Source organism: Lissotriton vulgaris, chromosome 7 (genome assembly GCF_964263255.1).
Source record: "Lissotriton vulgaris chromosome 7, aLisVul1.2, whole genome shotgun sequence".
NCBI lineage: Eukaryota > Metazoa > Chordata > Amphibia > Caudata > Salamandridae > Lissotriton > Lissotriton vulgaris.
In genome coordinates, this window is record NC_141695.1 from 1,365,651,545 (window position 1) to 1,365,673,160 (window position 21,616).

The window sequence follows — 21,616 nt, forward strand, 5'->3', positions numbered from 1 at the left end:
CTACCATCACTGACGAGACAAAATGTCCCTTCTTGGCAGTGGGAGTCACCAGTGTATAGAATATGTGACGTGAACTCGCAGCACACCCAACAGCAATAAAGGTGATTTACTGAGTACGGCAAATGGCTGCAAATAAATGAAGATTTTAGTTCTTGAACCCACTGTAGGTGGGGATGGTTCATTTGATTGTAGAGTTCATAAGCTACAATAAAGACGATCATCATGAGCTACAGTAAGTGCTATAAATGGAAGAGTGCATGAAAGCTGGTGTAAAAGTAAATAATCTCAGCCTAAGACTAATTCTTGAAGAGAAACAATCCCATGGTTATGCCTCATTGTGGTGCAGATTGGAGATGAGACAAGGAGAAAAGAGTGGGGTTTAGAAGGAAGGGCATTATTTATGATGCGCTTTTTTAGGTCTCGCCTAGAGCGCAGCGCCCATGCGCTGTTCTAGAAGAGGTCTCTTGGAATCACCTCAGACTGCCAAGAGCCTTCTCCATGTGGGTTTGCCTTCTCACACACATCCCATTGGGCTTTGTGTGAGGCTTTCAATAATTGAAAGCACGCAAATGGCCAAAGGCGGGTGCTTGCCCTGCCTCTCCTCAAATCTTGCACTCCCATGGCATAGGGGTCTCGGGTGCGTTCAGGGTGCCATCTGTTCTGGATCAGGTTTCGATGGCAGCTGCATTTCTTACAGCACGGGCGCGCGCGCAGCACTCACGGGCTTGTTCTCAACATCTTCCTGAAATCAAATGCCACACTCGAACATCAGTCGACATTAGAGATCCTAGGTTTCCCAAGTCATGTGTGAGTGTCCATGAAGTGACTCTGGGACTTGTCACTGTTACAATTAAACGTGTCTATTTGAAACTACGAGCAGGCATGTGCTGTGTGCTTGAAAAAAAAAAGCCAGGAGTATTTGGGCTTATCGCGCAAGATATTGCGGCCAATTGTTAGGTGGTATTTGTTGTCGGGCATTTTACAAGAGTTATGTTACACACTACAATTACCAAGATGCAATACAATGAACCAGGCCGAGAAGAACTGCTTTTTGGTTGACATGCATTCCCGAGTCAATTCTGGATTCGCTACGTGCGAATGTCTTATACCGCCCCCTGGCGCTCCCTGCAGTAAAGGACGCATGGCTGACGTGTTTTTTTTTTTTTTTGCGTTGATGGGTTCCACCTGTGGCGTCCTGCTGGTCGTTGTATGACGGGGCTAGGAAGACGTCGCCCCCCCCCCCTCCCCCCACCTGTTTGGCATGGGATGTGTAACCCAACAGGGGTTGTCTGAGGAGCAGGTTTGTTCATTTACTAATGTCTGGTTTTGGAATAATTCAGTTTAAGAGCTGCGGGCCGCCTTTCTTGAATGACACTGATCCAGCGGGTCTGAGGAAATTTAGTCTCACATATAAACTCTACACCAGGATACTCACCAATATTTATAAACTAATTACTAGGCCCATTCTTAGCTGATTTCTATATTATGACCTGCTGAATCATATGACCTAATGATTTAATCTGCAAAAAACACAGTTGATGGACAGCATGTAGAACAATGTCATACATTCACCCCAGTACAATGGAGTCAAGCTATCCAGGATGAAGAAGGCTGATAGCCAGAAACCGGTCCTTGGATGCTTGATTCCAGTCTGGGAAAGACATGGCTTGGTAGTTCGGACTGGACTGTGCCCATGAGGCACAGGGTCAGAGCTGATTTGCATATAGCCAGTGTCTAACCCAGGGTGGTGTGGAGTGCAAAAAAACGATGGATTTAGGCCCAGATCCTTGTACTGGGGTGAATGTATGACATTGTTCTACATTCTGTCCATCAACTGTTTTTTGCAATTTTCACCCCGAGTGTGCTGGGTATACTCAGACGTGAGTCCCAGGCTCTCCACACCACTGGAGTCAAGCTATCCAGGCTGAAGAAGGCTGATAGCCAGAAACCGGTCCTTGGATGCTTGATTCTTGTCTGGGAAAGACATGGCTTGGTAGTTCGGACTGGACTGTGTCCATGAGGCACAGGGTCAGAGCTGATTTGCATATAGCCAGTGTCTAACCCAGGGTGGTGTGGAGTGCAAATAAACGATGGATTTAGGCCCAGATCCTTGTACTGGGGTGAATGTATGACATTGTTCTACATTCTGTCCATCAACTGTGTTTTTTGCAATTTTCACCCGAGTGTGCTGGGTATACTCAGACGTGAGTCCCAGGCTCTCCACACCACTGGAGTCAAGCTATCCAGGCTGAAGAAGGCTGATAGCCAGAAACCGGTCCTTGGATGCTTGATTCCGGTCTGGGAAAGACATGGCTTGGTAGTTCGGACTGGACTGTGCTCATGAGGCACAGGGTCAGAGCTGATTTGCATATAGCCAGTGTCTAACCCAGGGTGGTGTGGAGTGCAAAAAAACGATGGATTTAGGCCCAGATCCTTGTACTGGGGTGAATGTATGACATTGTTCTACATTCTGTCCATCAACTGTGTTTTTTGCTAATTATTTAATCTAACACATTCATTAATTAAGTCATATATAACGGCAATGGATTAACTGATGGTAACACAAAGAAACGATCAAGACCAGCTTGTCATTTCAAAATCTATTTTATTAATTTTATTTCATAAAGTAAGCTCAAACTTTTATTAGCAATTTTATTTTCAAATCATGAATTATTAATGGCACAGAAGGTCATGTAAATTCAATGAACCAACATCAGCATGAAAACAGCTCAAACAGTTATTTATTTATTTCTGCATAGCCTATCTCCCTAACTTAGCTAAAGAAGAAACCTGAAAAATAAGCAAAGTTATAAAGTCTTACGTGAAAGGGAAATCGGGCAGCGTCTCTGGAGCACAGGATCGATCCAACAGTGCTCTTAGCAAGGGGGCAATTCTTATAGTATTTTCCTATCTAAAACTACCTAAAAGAATACAAATATTCGAGCAGAACTGAATTTCATTGGTTGTTAGATGTCGTACGATGTGGTCATCATCCGTCTCTCACATAGCCAGAGTCACTTTCAAAAGTACTATTGTTCATAAATATGACACCGGCAGCTTCCGAAGAAAGTAACTTTTAATCCAAACAAAACTTCCTCCGACCGCTCATGCTTTTCCGACTTTCCGCTACCGAACGACAAATACGGCCTTGTCCAAAGAACAAATTGAACCAAATGTCCTACTTCCACACAGCCTTTGTTTACAAGCCTTTCTCCAAGAATCAATGTAGAAAGATATCATTTTTTTCATTCCTGCATAGCTGTGCAAAGCTCACTCTGTTCAGGCTTTTCCGTTATCCATTTTAGAAGTCGGCCTCAAGCCTTTTGCTTGCAATGCAATGAGGGTGTCTAGTATGCAAAGAAACAAAAAACAATATTTAATTCAAGAAATGATAATTATTCTGTTACCCGCCTTCACCCACTAAGTTTAACCCATTAGCTATGTTACCTAGTTTTGCATACAAACAAATATAACAAACACATACACATGAAACGACAATACATAAACAAAAGCACATTTAAAGAATGCAAATGCTATTGTTTCCAAAACAGCTGTGATTAGTAAATGACAAACAAAAGACAAAGTAAATGTGTTATTTTAAGCAAAATGACAAACATAACAAGAGCACAAATGATTAAACAAACCCACATGTTCATGATGGTGCATATTAATCTAGGTTGAGTCAGTAATCACATAAATCATGCAACACACATTAGTAAGAAAAATAAAAATCACGAGAGTTTCATTTGTCACAAACTTTTTAGAAATTAATCTGAAAGTCCGCTCCATCAACACGCATGTTCCTAAATGAGAAGGGAGTGTTGGTTGTCCACTGAATTTAAGGTCTGTTTGACCGGCGCCCTCAAGGTCTTCATAGTTTATCTCTGGCCGCCCTAATCCTCCACCCCCCACACGACTTCAGAAGCGAGACAGTGTTCCCCCGAAATGTAAATAGTTCTAAACTGCATTTATACGTGTGGGTAACGCAGCCAGCTTTTCTCCACACAAGTTCCTGCTTTGGGCTCAGAAAGTAAACCCTTAGTTGGCGAGACTTAGATTCCGCTTTCTCTGCGGAAAACATGGATTACCATGGTGTTGAAGTCTTTCTTTTCTGCCTGTCCTCCATCTCGCTGTTCTCGCATTCCCTCCCTTGGTGCAGCAGAGTCTGGGCAGCCCGTTGCTTTTTGGGCTTAGAAGGTATGCACTACTAGAATTGGTTAGCCAGGGCTTTTAGTGGGCCGGGTCACTGGCCGTGCAAACAAGTATTGGCATAGCTGATAGGTCTTGCCTTTGGGTGTGCACTGGCACACAAAAGGTGAGATCTACTGGCTTTTCAAATGCTTATTACATAGTTAGTCACGATTCTCAGATATGGTGGCCACATTCTACACCCACCCTTCTGCTGTGGATATCATGGTCTATTCAACACAGACACAGACAGGTTTGTCTCTTTTTAAATAATACTAACTGCTATTACTGAGCTCAACGGTGCTCTTGCTGTCAGCTTCACAGGGATGAAACGCATCAGCCCTGCCCTAATTTGACCCTGTTGCGAACAGGCTACACACAGATCGCTACAGTAGGCGCATTCACCCACTGGGCTGTCTCTCCAGGCTATGTATGAGAATGCCTGCCTTCCTCACTGCTCTGTGCCTGGGTCCTGCGATTGGATCCAATGAAGGGATGCATGGGTTTGGGTGTGGATTATCACGCGGAGGGGCGGTGTGCTTTCTGTTGTATACAACCCAACATTATATCAGAACTCCCTGTCCACACACTGGAATATAATAACCCTGAGACCTGTTTGTTTTTTCCAGTCTCTGGAACCCCCTTCCTTTGAAACACCCGGCCCTGCTGATAATCCCACAGGAATGTCCTTTGTGGCCCCAAGTCGCTTTTCTGAATGGGCTCCTCTGGCAGCTTAGGTGCACTCAGAGGCCGATGAGGTAGATCAGCAGTTCAATGCACCTACTGGGCACACCCCTCTGTAATTTGCAGGTCTTGGGTTCGAATTGCAGTGGGTCGCCTCAGTCACTCTTCCCACGGTGATTAACATGAGGTCCTTTGCGTTGTATGATGAAGCCTGTTATTAAAGCGACAACAGCCAGTAGTGTCTGTGGTGCGTAAAGTACACACCCCAGGGTCACACTTCAAATCTGTGCATTTATCTCAAGGTTTGATTTAAGAGACCGTCATCAGAACGCTTCTAGCTCGGTTAAAAATTATTTTTGTGTTGTTTTTGTGCACGCGTTCGCAGTTTAGAAGAACTACATATTCGCGGCTTGACATTTTCTCAGCAGTCTAAATTCCCCCTTTTTATTGTGATTTCTTCATTTCCGCCTGTATAACCAAGTGTTCCTGCTGCAGTGTATTGAAAGTGTTGCCTCTCTGAGAGAGACTTCATTCTAACTTGAGGCCTGCTGAAGTCCTTCTTGGTTAGACAAACTCCCCCTGCCTGTGTTCTGCACAACCCGTGACAGTGGAAGGTCGGGGGATGTGAGGATTCAAATAACGGTACCAGTGTTTTCACTGCCCCTCCCACAAATCCAGCTTTGCTGCACCTTTTCCTGGGCGCATCAGTTGCCAGCCTGGTGTTTGTGCTGGGACCGGGCACAGACCAGAACTGCACGCTGATTGGTCAGCGAGTCTGTCTGACAACTGTGACCTACAGTTTGGGTGGGTATTGGGGTGCCTCAACCAGCACACGTGCCTGTCTGGTGACTTTCACATGTGGACGCCTCGATGTGCCTCAAAGCTAGACTAGACCCACGGCACCCTTGCTGACTTGGGGCATCAAAGTGATTTATATATTGAATTTCATGAGATATTGGGAGGGAGTGCTTTAAAAAATACAAAATAAATGTTAAAAAAAACCAAATGTAACATGGATTGTTAGAGAGAGAGCAGCATGTGTTTATGCTGTGCCTCGTTCCCTACCCCTCTCTGTCCCTTCCTCTCTCCCTCCCTCCCACTCTCTCTCCTTCACTCTCACTTCCTCTTTCTCTCTCTCCGTCTCTCTCTCTCTCTGTCTCTCTCTCTGTCTCTCTCTCTGTCTCTCTCTCTGTCTCTCTCTCTGTCTCTCTCTCTCTGTCTCTGTCTCTCTCTCTGTCTCTCTCTCTCTGTCTGTCTCTGTCTCTCTCTCTGTCTCTCTCTCTGTCTCTCTCTCTGTCTCTCTCTCTGTCTCTCTCTCTGTCTCCCTCTCTGTCTCTCTCTCTGTCTCTCTCTCTGTCTCTCTGTCTCTCTGTCTCTCTGTCTCTGTCTCTCTCTGTCTCTGTCTCTCTCTGTCTCTGTCTGTCTGTCTCTCTCTTCCTCCTTTCCTCTCTCCCTCCATCGCCCTCCCTTCCTCTCTCTCCCCCTCCCTCACTTCCTCACTCTCTCACTCCCTCCCGCACTTCCTCCGTCCCTTCCTCGCTTCCTCTCTCGCTTCCTCTCTCTCCATTACTTCCACTCTCCCTCCCTCCCTCTCTCCCTCACTTCTCGCTTCTAGCATTCAACTGTCTCGGATCATGTGTTAAATATTTACAAGGTGAAAGCACGCACCAGTTTCAGTAAAGAGTGCCTTCTCCATTGATTGAGATCTTATAAGAGGTTTCCCCATGCCCTCTTCTCGTTTGATTGAACTGCATGAGATGTGGTATCCCTTTATTTTGAATTGCATCTCTTACCAAACTTCCAAACACCTCTGGCAAAACACTTATAAGGTCCCAGAGGCGAGACCTATTGGCTATGCCAATGCTTGTTTCTGTGACATAAAAAACAAATGACCCGCACACCCAGGGAACAAACACACTGGGTGTAGAGTCATTAGTTATGAATTTGTTAATAGCTGACTCCCACTTTGGTAGTTTGTTTTTGAAAAGCAAAAACCTTTATAAAGTTTTGTGGACCATAATGGCGGTTCCTATCAAGGTACAGAGATCGCTATTGGGCCAGCGGTGATCTCTAAATTTAGCAGATGGTAGCCCTTCGGGGGGGTGGGGGACATACTGTTCTCTACCAGCCTGTACTTCATTCACCAACCCTTAAATCTGACCATATATCCTTTGACACCCCTTCCTTAGTTTCTTTTACATTTATTACTTTATTAGGAGTTTAGGCTAATAAAGCACCACATAATCTACAATTATTAGCACATAATTACAAAAAGTATAAAAAAAAATAATAATGAGGGATATAAGTCCATTCTTGTTACAACAATATAGTATTTGATGAAGGTACAGGCAACCATGTAGCCATAGATTTACTTGTGAAAACATGGTACAAATCTGCAATAACAATTGACTATAGCCTGGCTCCTCAATAACATTATTGATTAATAGATTAGTATTTGTACTTTGAGAACAAGCTTTCATCACTTAACATGCGATACAGCCACTGACAACGATGCTGTTACCGGTTTAGGAGGCAGATATAAAAATATACTCATACTGCTATCTTATTAAATTTGTTGGACGTTTTTGGTATATTCAACGAAAAAAATCAATATTGGACAAAGGCTGCAGGCCAGATGGTGTATCTCATCGTAGCTGGCACGTCCAGATCTAACGAAGCCCTGGCTAGGAGTACTACTGTGGCGAGTCAGTATGAGGAGTCATGGGCTCTAGGTGAAAATGCTGACCAACAGAAGGGCATACCTTCAGCAGCTCGTTGGTGGGGTAAACAAAAAAAACTAAAGGAGAAATGTAATGAAGCACCCTCACTGTTAGGTGGTGGAGCAAAACACCAGTAGTTGAGGAATGCAATTTTAAAGTGCCTTATTCACAAATGGGTTTGTGAACGAGAATCTGATTATGTGTACAAATTACAAGATTTAACAATGCAAGGTTTTCATAAAAGGTGACTTTGCACTTTCAAATCCTTTTACTCCTGTAAAATATTACCCTATGATGGTGTAATGCTGTGCATGAGTAAATTCCACTCTCAAGGGGTTTGGAGTTGGTATTTCAGAACAGTGTGCTCCTGGAAAGTTAGGAAACGCCTACAAACTTTCAGGTTTTTGGCCCCCTATCAGCAATGGTCCCCCCTTCATCCCTAACACCTCCATAGACAGTCACTTTCCCAGAACTTTGAAAGCATACAGCTGTCAACGACTTCTCGAAGAAACCATCTGCAGTCGGAACCAACCTAGCGAACCACTGAACAGTCTCCCTTCTATCATAGCCAGCCAAGGTTTTAGAAATGGCCACAGACGCTTCGCCGACCACCTCACCACCCACTGGCTCTGCTAATCCACTCAATCAGGATTCATACAAAATCACAGTACTAAGAGTCCTCTTCGCAACAGATGATCCTGGTAAGAGGAGATACCACAGCTCTCACCCTCCGTGATCTCTCCGCAGTCTTCGACACAGTCTCCCATCCCGTACTGATCAGCCTACATAAGACTGGCATCCAAGGACCCGCCGGATCCAGTGGATAAGCATATTCCTTACAGGAAGAACCCAAAGAGTCAACATACTGCCTTTCTCGTCAGAAGCTAGAGAACTCATCTGCTGTGTCCTGCAGGGCTCTTTGCTCAATCCGACCCAATTCAACATCTACATATTTCTGCTGGCAGACATCATGCGAGCAAAATACACTAATATACTCGCCTATGCCAACGACAAGCAACTAATACTAACCCTCTTGGACAAAGCACCCAGAACAATAAACAAATGTAACACACGTAAGACTGAAGGGGCATCCTGAATGAAGTCCCGTTGCTTCAAGCTGAACACCGAGAAATCAAAAGTCGTGATCTTCGTTGTGGGACTCTGCATGGGCACCTACAGACCGCAGACCCACTTCTTCATCCGGCCCGCAAACAAGAATACCCACACTGTTGCTCTCTGTGGTCTGAACATGTACACTTGGTGTAACCGGTCTGTTCTGGTGTTTTAGGTTCTATGTAACTAGCCACAGTGCTGCTCTCTGGGCGTATTTTTCTTGCACAGCCGTGTATGGAATGTGATTGTGAGATATGTAGCTTTATGATTTTCCACCCTGCCCATCCAATCAAATACTCAGGACCTAAATACAAGGGGGCAGGATGGACAAAATAAAGACGAAAAGACACTATGTACATTTTGCTAAATGACAGACCATAGAATAGAGCATTTTCAGATTTTATAGCAAGTTATACCCATAGGGCCCGATGTAGGTCGGTCGGTAACGGCCGAAAATCGGTATTTTCAGACGTTACCGATCGGTAAATAGGTGATTGGCATGTAGGGGGCATTATTTTACCGAATCGGTAAAATTACCGATTCGGTAATTTTACCGATTCGGTAAAATACAAATTCGGTACATTTACCGAATCTGAGCCACCCATATGTAGGTGGGACTCTTCAGAGTCCCAGGAGCCTTACCGAATCGGTATTTTACCATCAAATCCAATTTGATGGTAAAATACTGATTCCGGTGTGCATGCACATGTGTGCATGCACACCTATGCCATGTGACAGGCAGACCTGCCCTTAGGGCATGTATGCCTGCCACATGGCACCCGAGTCTGTTTTGGGGGTGCCAGAGGGTGTCAAAGTGACACCCCCTGCACCCTTGTGAAAATCGGTATTTACCGATTCGGTAAATACCGAATCGGTAATGCCCATTCATTCCTGTGGGCTTCAAAGCCCATAGGAATGAATGGGCATTACCGATTCGGTATTTACCGAATCGGTAAATACCGAATTCATCCGATTCGGTATTCCAGCACATCTGGAATACCTACATGTCGACCCCATAGATTTACCGATTTTAAATTACCGAATCGGTAAAATTCGGTAATTTAAAATCGGTAAATCTATTTCACCTACATCTGGCCCATAGTTCTTTAACTGTTAGTAACTAAAATGCTGTTAAAAAAAATCCACTGTTTGGTCAACATTTTTTCAGTTTGGACATCATTTTTTCAAAGTGTTGAGGGGACTAAGACTTTTTGGGAAAACCAGAAAAAATATTGAAGTATTCCATCAGTGCACCTTAAGAATTTTTGGAATTTTAGTTAATTTTATGAAAGCAGCATTTAGTACTTTTTATTTCAATTTTTTTAGCAGAAAACTCAAAACCCTTTAAAAATATATTTTTTTAATGTAGGTCTCTCACTTCTCTTGCTAGCTGGTCCTTTTTCAAGCCAGGTATAAATGGCAGACACATCACAAATCAAATTCAACACTTGGCGATTTTTTTTCGAATGATGCCGGTTCGCTGTACAAGTGATTTATTGGTAGAAGTTTTAAAATGTGAAATAACATTGTGCTATGCGGTAGGGACATTTCTGTTTATAGCTACTGGTCAGTTGAGCAGAGGCCTAATTTATTAGAAGGATAGTGCATGATCTTTCAGTACCATCCCTGTATTCGAATCGGACCCATGTCGAAATATATAGCGATCCTTTGTGTCTCTTTTATTATGATAAAATGATTCACACAATTATTCACTGTATGACCATGGTTCACTTGGCATAAAAGCAATGGTATTTTTTGCACAATTATAGCCTCTTTATACAAATATATCTACATGGTAAATATATCTACTTGCTGTATTGTTAGGCATTTATCTTGTAAAAATGGAATGGTATCACTCGGTTGCTTTTTTTAAATAATAATGTTTCTGTATAAATATGTGTATGCTGCCATGTTTGTTTTTACTCTGTATAAAGGTAATGGTATTTTGTATAAGACCAATGCCACGTTTTTAGAATAATTGGAGATTTATTTTCAGTAGTATTGTGTATTCTTGATCTGTATGTATATGAAATGTTTGCGTTTTATTGGCACGATATCACACTGGTAATGAAACCAAATCAAATTCAACCCCCATCACTGCATGCATGTAGGCCTGCTACCAGCATCGAAGATGGTGGATGGCACTTATGGCGATAGTGCGTATCCCCGGATGTGGAGTTGGGCAACCTCAGCAGTGGCGGTAGGCCTTCCAGCGAAAAACATTCGGCCTTGCACTTAGGCGTTTAAAAAAAAATATATTTTTATCTTAAGTACTGAGAAATGCTATCTTAAAATCTGAATCTAGACTTTGGTTTAGTAATATTGAGAAATGAACTGATTGTCTCCTTCTCCCTTGGTAGGAGAAGCAGAGACTGCAGCAGACCCCAGAACGTCAGCAGAGGGCTCGGGAAAGACGGGGTAACCGGAGTAGCCGGTCGTTACTACTGCCAGACTTGAACGGTAACAGTTTTATCTTTCACAACATAGACCTAATATGAAGCACTGAAGTGTGTATGTAAATAGATTAATAAATATTCACAATGGTGATTCTGGAAATATAATGCCCTAATGCCAAGGAATACTTATTCAGGGGGATTATATCGCTACATCCCCCTGACTGCCACAATTTATATAAGATTCCTGAACAGAGGCTTTCCTCATGGCAAACCACTATGCGCGGCCAAGCAAACCGCTGCAAGCAATATATTTTAAACTAAATTGAAAGTGACTGAAGGTCAAGACGCTGTAAGCAGCACAACTGTTTAACTGATGAAAAAAGACAGAATTTTCCACAGTTTCACACAGCAAACTAAAAGTGTGTCAAAACCACCTTGTAAAATGAAGAACACTAGAAGAATTGTGATACCACACACAGATCAGGGTAGGCTCAAGAAGAGAATGGGTCAAACAGCATCTCATGTGGTGAGCTTGCTAAGAACTGTTGTGCAAACTCTGACTCTGGCATAGCTCTCCAAGGTTTTTTTTCTACCCATGGGTGACTCAAGTGAATTTACTTCAATGCACCAGCGCTGAATGTGAAAGACAGGTCATTGTAGTCCAGCATAAACCCACTCAATACATTGTTGAAGTGAAGTCATTGCTATTGGGTTACTAATAATCCTTGAAAAGGGATCCGAGGCACAGTGGTAACAGTAAACCTATTTGGCTCTATACAGCATCACACAGGCAGTAGTAGGAAGAAGGGGCACTTTTAGTAAACCTGTTTCTTAGTACATATAAAATAATCACAAAGGATTTCGTAAAAAGAGCAAGAAGGATCATGGTAGAGAAGCAGAATAAAATAAACCATTATTTTTTAAGTTTAAAACATTTTATTGAAAATGTCATAATGAACAACAATCAAAGACATACAAAAAATGATAATTTCGAAAAATCTATTACAATACATATAACAGAATATTTTCCTATTCATTTCAATAGATATAAAGTTAAACATATTCATAGAAAAACTAAAAAGGGAGAGGAAGGGGGGGAAACATTAAGTAGCAAAATAGTGTTGAGTTATAAATAGAACTACAATATTTAATATCAATTAATATAATATAAGAACAATAAAAGGGGAACAAGCAATAAATATACCCTTAAGTTGATAAATATCAACAGGAATCCAGAATGAGTGCTAAGCAATAGAATTATGACAAACCCAAGACAAAGACAAATGTGAACCTCTTCTTGTAAAAATAACCCATGACCACCAAGCATGAACTGATAACTTTGAAACATCTTTCCAACAGAAGGTAATGGATTTTAACGCAGCTGAAATTAAGAAATTAAAAAGTTTACATTCAAGATCACTTAAATCCTGTGATAAAGTAGCAGATTTGCATATTAACATTTTATATGATATGTCTTCATAAATATTTAGTATCTTTTTAATAATATCCCAAAAGTTCTGTCCAGAATTTGGAGAGTAAAGGACAATTATAAAGCATATGTTGTAGTAAACCAGGGTGTAAATTACAATGCCAACATGTATCAGATTGAAGAAGTTTAGCTTGAAATAAATGTATTGGAGTCCATAAACAATTAAGTAAAATATAAGAATTAGTTTGGAAAAGTGAGACGGGTAACCATCCAGATATATTACTAAGCCATAACATTTCCCCATGTATCAATAGACAATGAAAGCGATAGTTCGTTATTCCAGAACGTTGCAATCATATTTGTTACTACCTAGAGTATTGGACAATAGAAACACCAAGAACACTTGTTGATATAGTTTGGATATAAATGGATAAATCAGCTTGAATATTAGATGGAAAAGCCGGCGACAAAGAATCTAAAATCGAATTACTTAAATATTCATATTTTATAAGTTCAGAATTAGCTAAACCAAACTTTGTTTGTAGATCCTCAAACGGTATAAAAGTGTTGTTAGAATAAACATCTTTAAGATAAAAAAATACCAGCCTTAACCCATGAAAACCAAAAACTAATATTTCTATTCAATTTAATAACATTGCTATACCATAATGATAATTCATCAGTACTACACATGGGATATTGAAAAATTGAATCTGTATCATTGAAAATCATTTTAGTGGATTTGAGGATAACGGATGTATGAAAAAATGATTATTTGTTAGACATAATTAACAGAACAGAGTGGGTAGTGGAAAGGGTTTCACAATGGATTTTTCAAGTGGGTGGATTTTGTAAAAAGGAATATTTAAACCATATGGCACTTTGTTTTAAAATAAACGCTTTATGATAAAGAAGAAAATCTGGGATACGAAATCCAGCATTACATTTAGACATTTCATTTTTTATAACTAATACAGTGTGCTTTGTTATTCCAAAGAAATTTGGAAAGCAGTTTATCGACATCTTTATAACATTTTAATGGAAATTGAGTGGGGATCATGGCAAGGGTGTAAAAGATTTTAGGAGCAATATTCATTTTAATCTATTCCATTCTACCCCACCATGAAAGATGCAATGAAGACCATTTAGACGTTTTATCTTTAATATAATCTAAAACAAAATTACTATTTAAAGTCATTGTTGATTTTATAGAAGAAGAGAATAAAATACCCGGATATTTTAATTTATTATTTTGCCAAATAATTTCATTCATGGAAATCATATCAGGAGTACAGTAAAAATGTATAGGAAAAAATTCTGTTTTGTTAGTGTTTAATTTGTACCCAGAAACCATAGAATATTTCGTTTTCTCTATTAAGGAAGGAAATGAGGAAAATGGATCACTGATAAATAAAAGCACATCATCGGCATACGCTAAGGTTTTATTAACATTCTTAACATTGATTCCTTTAATATTATCACATTTTCTTATAGTGGCAAGAAAGGGCTCAATACCGATTAAAAACAATAGAGGGGAAAGGGGACACCCTTGACGTGTACCTCTAAAAACTGAAGAATTGATTTGAAACTTGGCCATTAATAAACTAGCAGTAGGAGCAAAATATAAAGCTGACATCATGCGGATAAAATGTCACCAAAATGAAATGACGATAATGTATGAAATAAAAATTGCCAGTGAAGTTCATCAAAGGCTTTTTCAGCATCTAAAGCCGTAATTCCTGAAGGACTAGTCAACGTATGACCTTGTTCAATGACATGTAACAAAGTATTATTAGCAGAATATCTATTTTTCATAAACCTAGATTGATCTGGATGTATGATAGAATCTAATATAGGGGATAATTATGTAACCAATATTTTAGCATATAATTTACAATCTCGATTAATTAAAGAAATAGGGCGATAATTAGATGCAAGAGTGGGGTCTTTGTCTGGTACAATAATTAAAGCCTCAGTATAAGAACCAGACGTAATTCATGATGAGCCAAACAATGGAAAAAGTTGAAGTAATAAAGGTGAGCGTTGGGATTGAAATGCTTTAAAAAACTCTGCTTGTATACCATCAGGACCCAGAATTTATTTTTATAGCAGATAAAATGTTGACCTTAGTAATGGGTAATTTTAGTCCAAGTTTATCTGATTGAGAAATCTTAGGTAGACCACATGAGAATAGGAAAGAATCTACCAAAGAGGCATCATTAAAATCAGGTTTATTATATAACTTAGAGTAAAAGTCCAAAAAATAATTCACAATATCTTTATGATAAAAGCAATTTTACCATTGGTGCCATGAATAGAATTGATTAGAGTTTTTTTTTTTAATACGTAGATCATTTGCTAAAGGTTTTCCAGATTTATTTGCATTGAAACTAAATTTAGCTTTGGCCTTAGAATTCTGAATGCCAGCTCTTTTACTAAGAATTGTATTAAAATCATAGCGGAGCTTTTGTAACTTATCCCTGTATTGTGGATCATTAGACGCAATAAAAAGTTGTTCATATTTTGCTATTTGTTTTTCTAACCGTTTAATATTTGAGTTAAAGGTCTTCTTTTCGTGGGCCATAATAGAAATAGTAACCCCTCTAATATAAGCTTTAAAAGCATCCCATCTATTAACCATAGAAGTAGAACCTTCAGGATTCAGTTGAAAATAATCATTAATGGCGGATAAAAGTTTTGGCTTATTATGTTCATTGAGAGCTTTGCTAGAATTCATTCTCCATATAGATTGTTTAGTAAAGGTTGAATTTAGATTTAAAATACAAGAAATCATAGCATGATCAGAGACATCAATATTTCCAATGTGACTAATATATATTCTATTCTAGAATGGGAATTGTGTGGGTTTGAAAAGAAAGTAAAAACATTTTCTGTAGGGAAATGGAGACACCAGATATCAACTAACTTAGTGGTTTGAAGAAATGATTTAAAAGCAAAATAAACCTTAGGGGGATGGAATTTAGTACAAGATAATCTATCTAATAGAGGATCAGAGATAACATTCAAATCACCAGCAACAATTAAAGGGGCATTACCAATTTTTAACACCTCCGTTGCAAGATTAGTAATAAAAACAGGATCATCCGCAGTGGGACCATAAACATTTAATAAAAATATAATAGTCATGAACTTTAACTTTAACAATTAAATATTGCCCATCTGTATCTGTAAATTTACTCAATTTGGCAATGAGATTTTTTTGCAAATAGTATAGCTACACCATTTTTCTTGCCATTAGCAGGAGAAGAAACAATATTTTCAACCCATCTTCTCTTCATTTAATCTAAGATTTTATCATCAACATGAGTTTCCTGTAAAAAATAAAAATCAGCTTTGGAACTGCCTAAATAATCTAAAATTTTAGTGCACTTATCTGGATGGCGTATAACCTTTAACATTTAATGAAACTACTTTAATATTAGCCATAATGGAAGAAGAAGAGAGAAAAAGTTAAGTAGAGGATAGTAAGAAAAAGCACATAGGAGTAGCTCCAGAGTATATAAAAGGTAGAGGAGAAGGTAAAACATAGGAAAAAAAGACAAACAAAATACATAAATATGAACAGTGAAATGCATACACGCTCTACAAGCATGGCCGGAACCGTTGGAGCCCAAAATATGATGAATTACTTATGAATTTGGCAGCAAAGATCATACTGGAAAAAAGTCGAGCAGTAAGGTCATGAGTGTCCATTGAATGTTGTATTTGTTGATTTTGAGAAGTTGTCTTTCCATGTGCACATTGTTGATGGATGAAAAAGGCTGTATTTGAATCCAAGACTTCTTAATTGAGGGCGAAGGTCAGTAAATTCCTTACGTATTGCAACAGTTTCTTTAGCAAAGTCTTGATGAATGAAGATTTTATTGCCATTGACCATCAGTGAGGGATTTCTCTTGCTGCTGTTCTGATCAGAACCAAATGATGATGACGAACAACTTTAAATATCATTTGTCTAGGTTTGGTATGTTGAGGGTTGCGATGAGAAGGGATTCTGTGAGCTTTGTCAATTTCAAATTTATCTGGAAATTGATATTGATATTCAAAAGACCAGGAATTATGTTTTTCAAGTGTAATCGACAGTTAGTTCCCTCAACTTCTTCTGGTAAATTAAATATGCCATGGTTGTATTGCCTATTGCGATTTTCCATACCCAAAAGATGTTAGCACATAGGAGATATTTTCGCCACAAGTGGGGTAAAAGCATCCACTTTGGCTTTATTATCTTGTATCTTAATTGAATTATCAGAGATTTTCATAGACAAACATGCCATTTCTTTCCGCACATTTTTAATGTCTGTCGCAATAGTCTCTGTATTAGCACGAAGTGCTTGAATTTCTTCTAAAATTAAAGACAGTGAAGGTTCAGATGACTCTACCACTTTCGATTTTATTGGAGGAGGTGATATTTGCTATCTACTTTTATTGTTGAGAGGATTTTTATTTTCCATTTTTTTGAGCAAAAAAATTACTGAATTTGAATTCAAATGAACAATGTCTGATTAAACAAAGGAAAGGTTATTCAGCAATCCTCAGACTGGTGCAGCAGCTAAACTGGACTGTGGGTGTGGCTAGGCCCAAGCCAGGCCCTTTCCTGAAGTATACTCCGCCCCACTGAAGGGAAATCCAGGCAGTACCTTGGTGTAGAGCTGGGAGCAGGAACCAGAGAGCTTAAAACACCACTTCCGTCGTCCAAAAGATCCTGAAACCTCCTTAAAAAAGCAAGTGTCACCTTTACTAATGCAGCAACCTCATTTATGCCAATATTCTGTCAAAATATCGTCATTTTAGACGAAAAACAGGCTAAAACGCGAAGGAGCTCAGTCGGTGGCAGCCATCTTGATTCGCCCATCTCCCAAAATAAACCATTCTAACATGGTGAAAAGTTCATCTAAAAGGCTAACACCTGCTTGTATGCACTACTCTGGGAGAGCAACTTGCAGTCTGAAGTTTCTCAGTGTGAAGCAGCACACTGCTTACTTTGTTGACAACTCAGGTTGTCGTTATCTGAATAGCCATAGAGGAAGTGTTACCTGTGACAGGCAAACAAGTGCTGCAGTAGCAGCCTCCATCGAGTACTCTGCTTTTATCAATGTCAGGCAAGATGCAGCCTCTAATCTGAGTGCTGGCAATAACCAAAATGGACTTCGGACGGTACCTTGCAGGATAATCTGGGGTGAAGGACCTCTCAACCTAAGTGGTCAAGTGGTGGTCCTTAAATATTAAACATTACCAGGGATGAAAGCCACTGACATAATTTCAGGAATGTGGTACATAGATTATGGGCGCCAGAGAAAGGGTTCTAGGTCTATCTTTCAGAAGATGGGAGATGAGGGGACGTCCATTCGAAATACATTTCAGGATAAAATATCTCGGGATGTTTCTTGATTGGCCTTCAGTGTTGATAAGGGACACTTGTTCCAGACTGGGTATCCCATCAGATGTTCTATCTGGGTCATTATCAGATTGACTTGACACTCAGTTCTGCGAATGATATGGACGGACAACATTAATGTTATTATTGTTTATAACTGATATTACAGTGATTTGACAGAATTCAGGAAGATTGTTGACCGAGATGGATTTGGGGGCCTCACCATAATGGAGCCGGACCTTAGAGACTTTATGTTGGAAAAACAAGTTAAAGTACCTTAAATATATTTGTAATTGCACAGACATGGTAAGATATTCAGTTGGGGTTCTGATGCTGCAGGTTACCCAGCTGGTTCAAGGAGAATGTAACGTACTTTGAGATCCCTGTAGCGCCTCATTGAGAGACCGTGTTTGCTTCTTGCATGTGGACTATGAATGCCATGCAACCGTTTTAAATTGATAATTTTAGCGGACACGTCTTATATGAGATCATGCATAGGAACATTAAGCAAAATTTGTGTTTACCAATATGTGTTGAAATTCATTATAATCTTTCAATTTTGATCACTTTGTCAACTGTTTAGACTTATGTTTTATGTATTTGTGTTAATCTTGACTTTGGCCGCTAAGCACCATCTCCTGTGCTTTAAAAAGCAATAACGTTTTTGAAATTGCATCCATATCTAATTAAATATTTCATTTTCTCCACTTGGTACATCATGGGCAGGATTTCTACATCCGCAGTCACCACAGCAGGCAGGAATTGGTTCTGAGCCTGATTACTGCTGCCCCAGATATACCACTTTTTCAAATTGACTGACACGTCACCTCACCGATGGTCAGGTTTTCAGTTATGGCATGTGAACTGTCTTTGAAAAAAGAAGTTGCCACCAGACTTCCATGGTACTCTCCACTTCTGTTTATTATTTGAATAGACATACAATTTTGTCACCCGCCAGCCAACTGATGCTGCATCACCTTCCACTACCTTTTTAAAATCAGTGTCAATATCATTCCTACAATTGTTAATCACAAAAAGGCTGCATTTTCATCATGCTTAGGTCCCGCCTACTAGAAGGCATGTTAGTTTGGTTGGCTTACACTGAGCTCAGTCCGCCCATTGAGTATCATTGGTTGACTTGGGTAACCCTCTCATTTTGTTGCTTCTTCGTTCGCTTCTGTGGGTTTTCCTTCCTCTTCTTTTGTTTATTCCTCCTTGAGGGCATGTTTGCATTACTTTTGTCCTTCCACTGCTCACTTATCAGGCGATACTATTCTCGAATTGATTAAGCACACCACAAGAAGGCGTTTTTTTACCACTAGTGCCCCATTGTGCTTCTTCCCCTTCTACCTCCGCGTCCAGATTGGACAAGAGAGAGAGAGAGAGAGTGCGCCTGCTTCTCCCTTGCCCATTCCAGCTTATTCTCAAGCCTTTTTACTTTTTCCTCCACCGCACTCCATGTTACTCTCAATGGTCGTAAGTTAGCATTCCTCTGTGTTCTCCATGTTGCTTCCTCTCCACCTTTACCTCTGTGTTGCTTTCCTGGCCTCCTGTTGCTTCCTGTCTCCCATGATTCTGCCCTCCATATTGCTTACAAGCTCCTATCACTCTACGTTGCTGTCACTTGTCCATGTTTCTCCCTTGGCACTTGACTCTTGAAGAAGCTGAGGATATATAGATCTGCTTCACCAGGGAGGAAATGACCTGCACAACGTTTAGATCAACTTCAATTTTGCCAGGCAACAAGTATTGCAGCTGCACTTTTAAAGGAGCGCAGTGGCACCAAGAGCACCGAGACCTACAATCCCGGCCTGAGGTGCCTCCGAGGAGGAGGCTGGACTCGGTTCTGTCTTTGATTAATTCGTACAAGCCCCCCCCCCATCCCCCCCCCCCCCCACCACCACTCCTACCTCGTATGCATAACTCCAGTTGTCCTCCTGCCATGCCAGTGACGCTGCATAGTGAGAGCTGCAAAGGAGCAAAGCGGTCACTCCTTTCTGCTCCACAAGTTTTAGGCTTCATTCCAAATACTCCAGAGTTAACAACATCCCAATTTTTAGGTCTTGCCTTTGAGACAGCTTTTAGCGGACTCTAGCAAAAGCCTATGTTGGACCACAGTGCTTTAAATGAGATAAAAAGAGTGGGAGGGTTCCTCTAAAAGGGATGCAGCTTACAATATGTGAACTAGAACCCTGTGCTTTTCTCTGTCTGTTGCCTTACTAGGATTTGTGTGTCTTGGTGAGTTTTCTGCTATTACATCTAGACAAAACACAATGACAAACCTATGCCTAAACCAAGCCAGACCAATTGGCTTTGTGACTGCTTGACAGCAGTTGATATAAATGTGTAACAATAATTGTGTTGTAAATATTTTGAATTGGAAATTAAAAATTATTACTATGTGACCATCAGTAGGTGCACGCTGGAAAGAGTCTAAAGACTGGATGAACATGCAGTCTGAACACTGTTATGACCCACTGACTAGTCCTGCTTTCAGCTTCCACTCTCATTCGTACCCTCTCACAACCAGAACTGACCCGGACACCTAAATGTGACTGAGCTCACTCGAGCATTGAAAAACCCAATAGTTCGGCCTTTAAGAGCCAAGAACTCTTGCCTTAGTCAATACTTTTTAGAATAAGTTCTAATTGAAATACAAAATGTCACTAAAGCAAAGAGGGTTTATAAATGTTAACAAATTAAAGGTCTTTACTTACATAAAGTATGCATTATATATCCAGTAAAAAATGTCTAAATGAGAATTAGAGAGATATTGCCTTTTCGGAGGCTTGTTAACCTGAGATATACCCACCTGATTACTTGCTAAATTGGGCAGATGTTGTTATGCCCTGAATTTCATCCATCGTCCCAAAAGAGAACATATCTTTTATATGACAACAAAAAATGGATTATATAAGAGCAGACATGGAATTGGTTATCTAAGGCTTGCAACCAGGCAGAAAGCATTCAAGCTTACCCTTACTCAAACTTGACTCCCCACCTTTCTGAATAGTAATGAAGACATTGAAACCTTACCCATCTCTTTTAAGTATCTGGAATGCCGTGATTTAATGCACTACTTCAGGACTGAAAAAAATGTCAGTAGCTTCTGATTATTTCTTTTGGCATGGTAACAAGCTAGTAACAACACACAAAGGATGCTGAGGGTCTGAATAGAGCTCAAGAAACCTATACACTCCCAAGTAATGTATAGAGAGCTAATGAATGTGTTCAGAAGAGAGACAGAATGAGAAACAGAAATACTCATCAGCCCACCCGTTGGCGGAAACTCGTCATCTGGGTTTTAAAACTGGTATCCACTAGATACCTCACTGAGTCGTATTGTCAGGAGTACTAGTAATGGATCCACCAGTGAGAGAAAGTCAACAGGGTCAAATGGTGGTGCTGGTGGTGAAAAGAAGTTGCAGTGCACAGAAAAGTAGTGAAAAATTCAAGATCAAAAAGTGATTCAAATTGCCTGTTATGACGCCAAAAGTAAGACTTTATTAGGAGGATCATCATAACGGCAAGATTAAAAGCAGAGTGAGGATAGTATGTCAGCAAATACTACTATCATTGGATGGAAACTATATGGTCGACATGTTTCAGCCTCAAAAGGCTTTCTTCAGGACCTGTGGATAATACACTACTGCAACAGTGAAAAAATCATATGAGTGAACCATGTAAAAGGAGA

At 40.2% G+C, this 21,616-nt stretch overlaps 1 protein-coding gene across 1 annotated transcript in view; it reads left to right on the top strand.

The window, feature by feature from the left end:
* The window catches only part of BCL7C (BAF chromatin remodeling complex subunit BCL7C), a 102,384-nt gene that overhangs the window by 27,555 nt on the left and 53,213 nt on the right, over positions 1-21,616 (top strand). Inside the window, exon 3 of the mRNA XM_086932061.1 lies at positions 11,066-11,165. Within this exon, the coding sequence (XP_086788187.1) occupies positions 11,066-11,165 (100 nt within the window). The remainder of the gene's footprint in view (positions 1-11,065; positions 11,166-21,616) is intronic.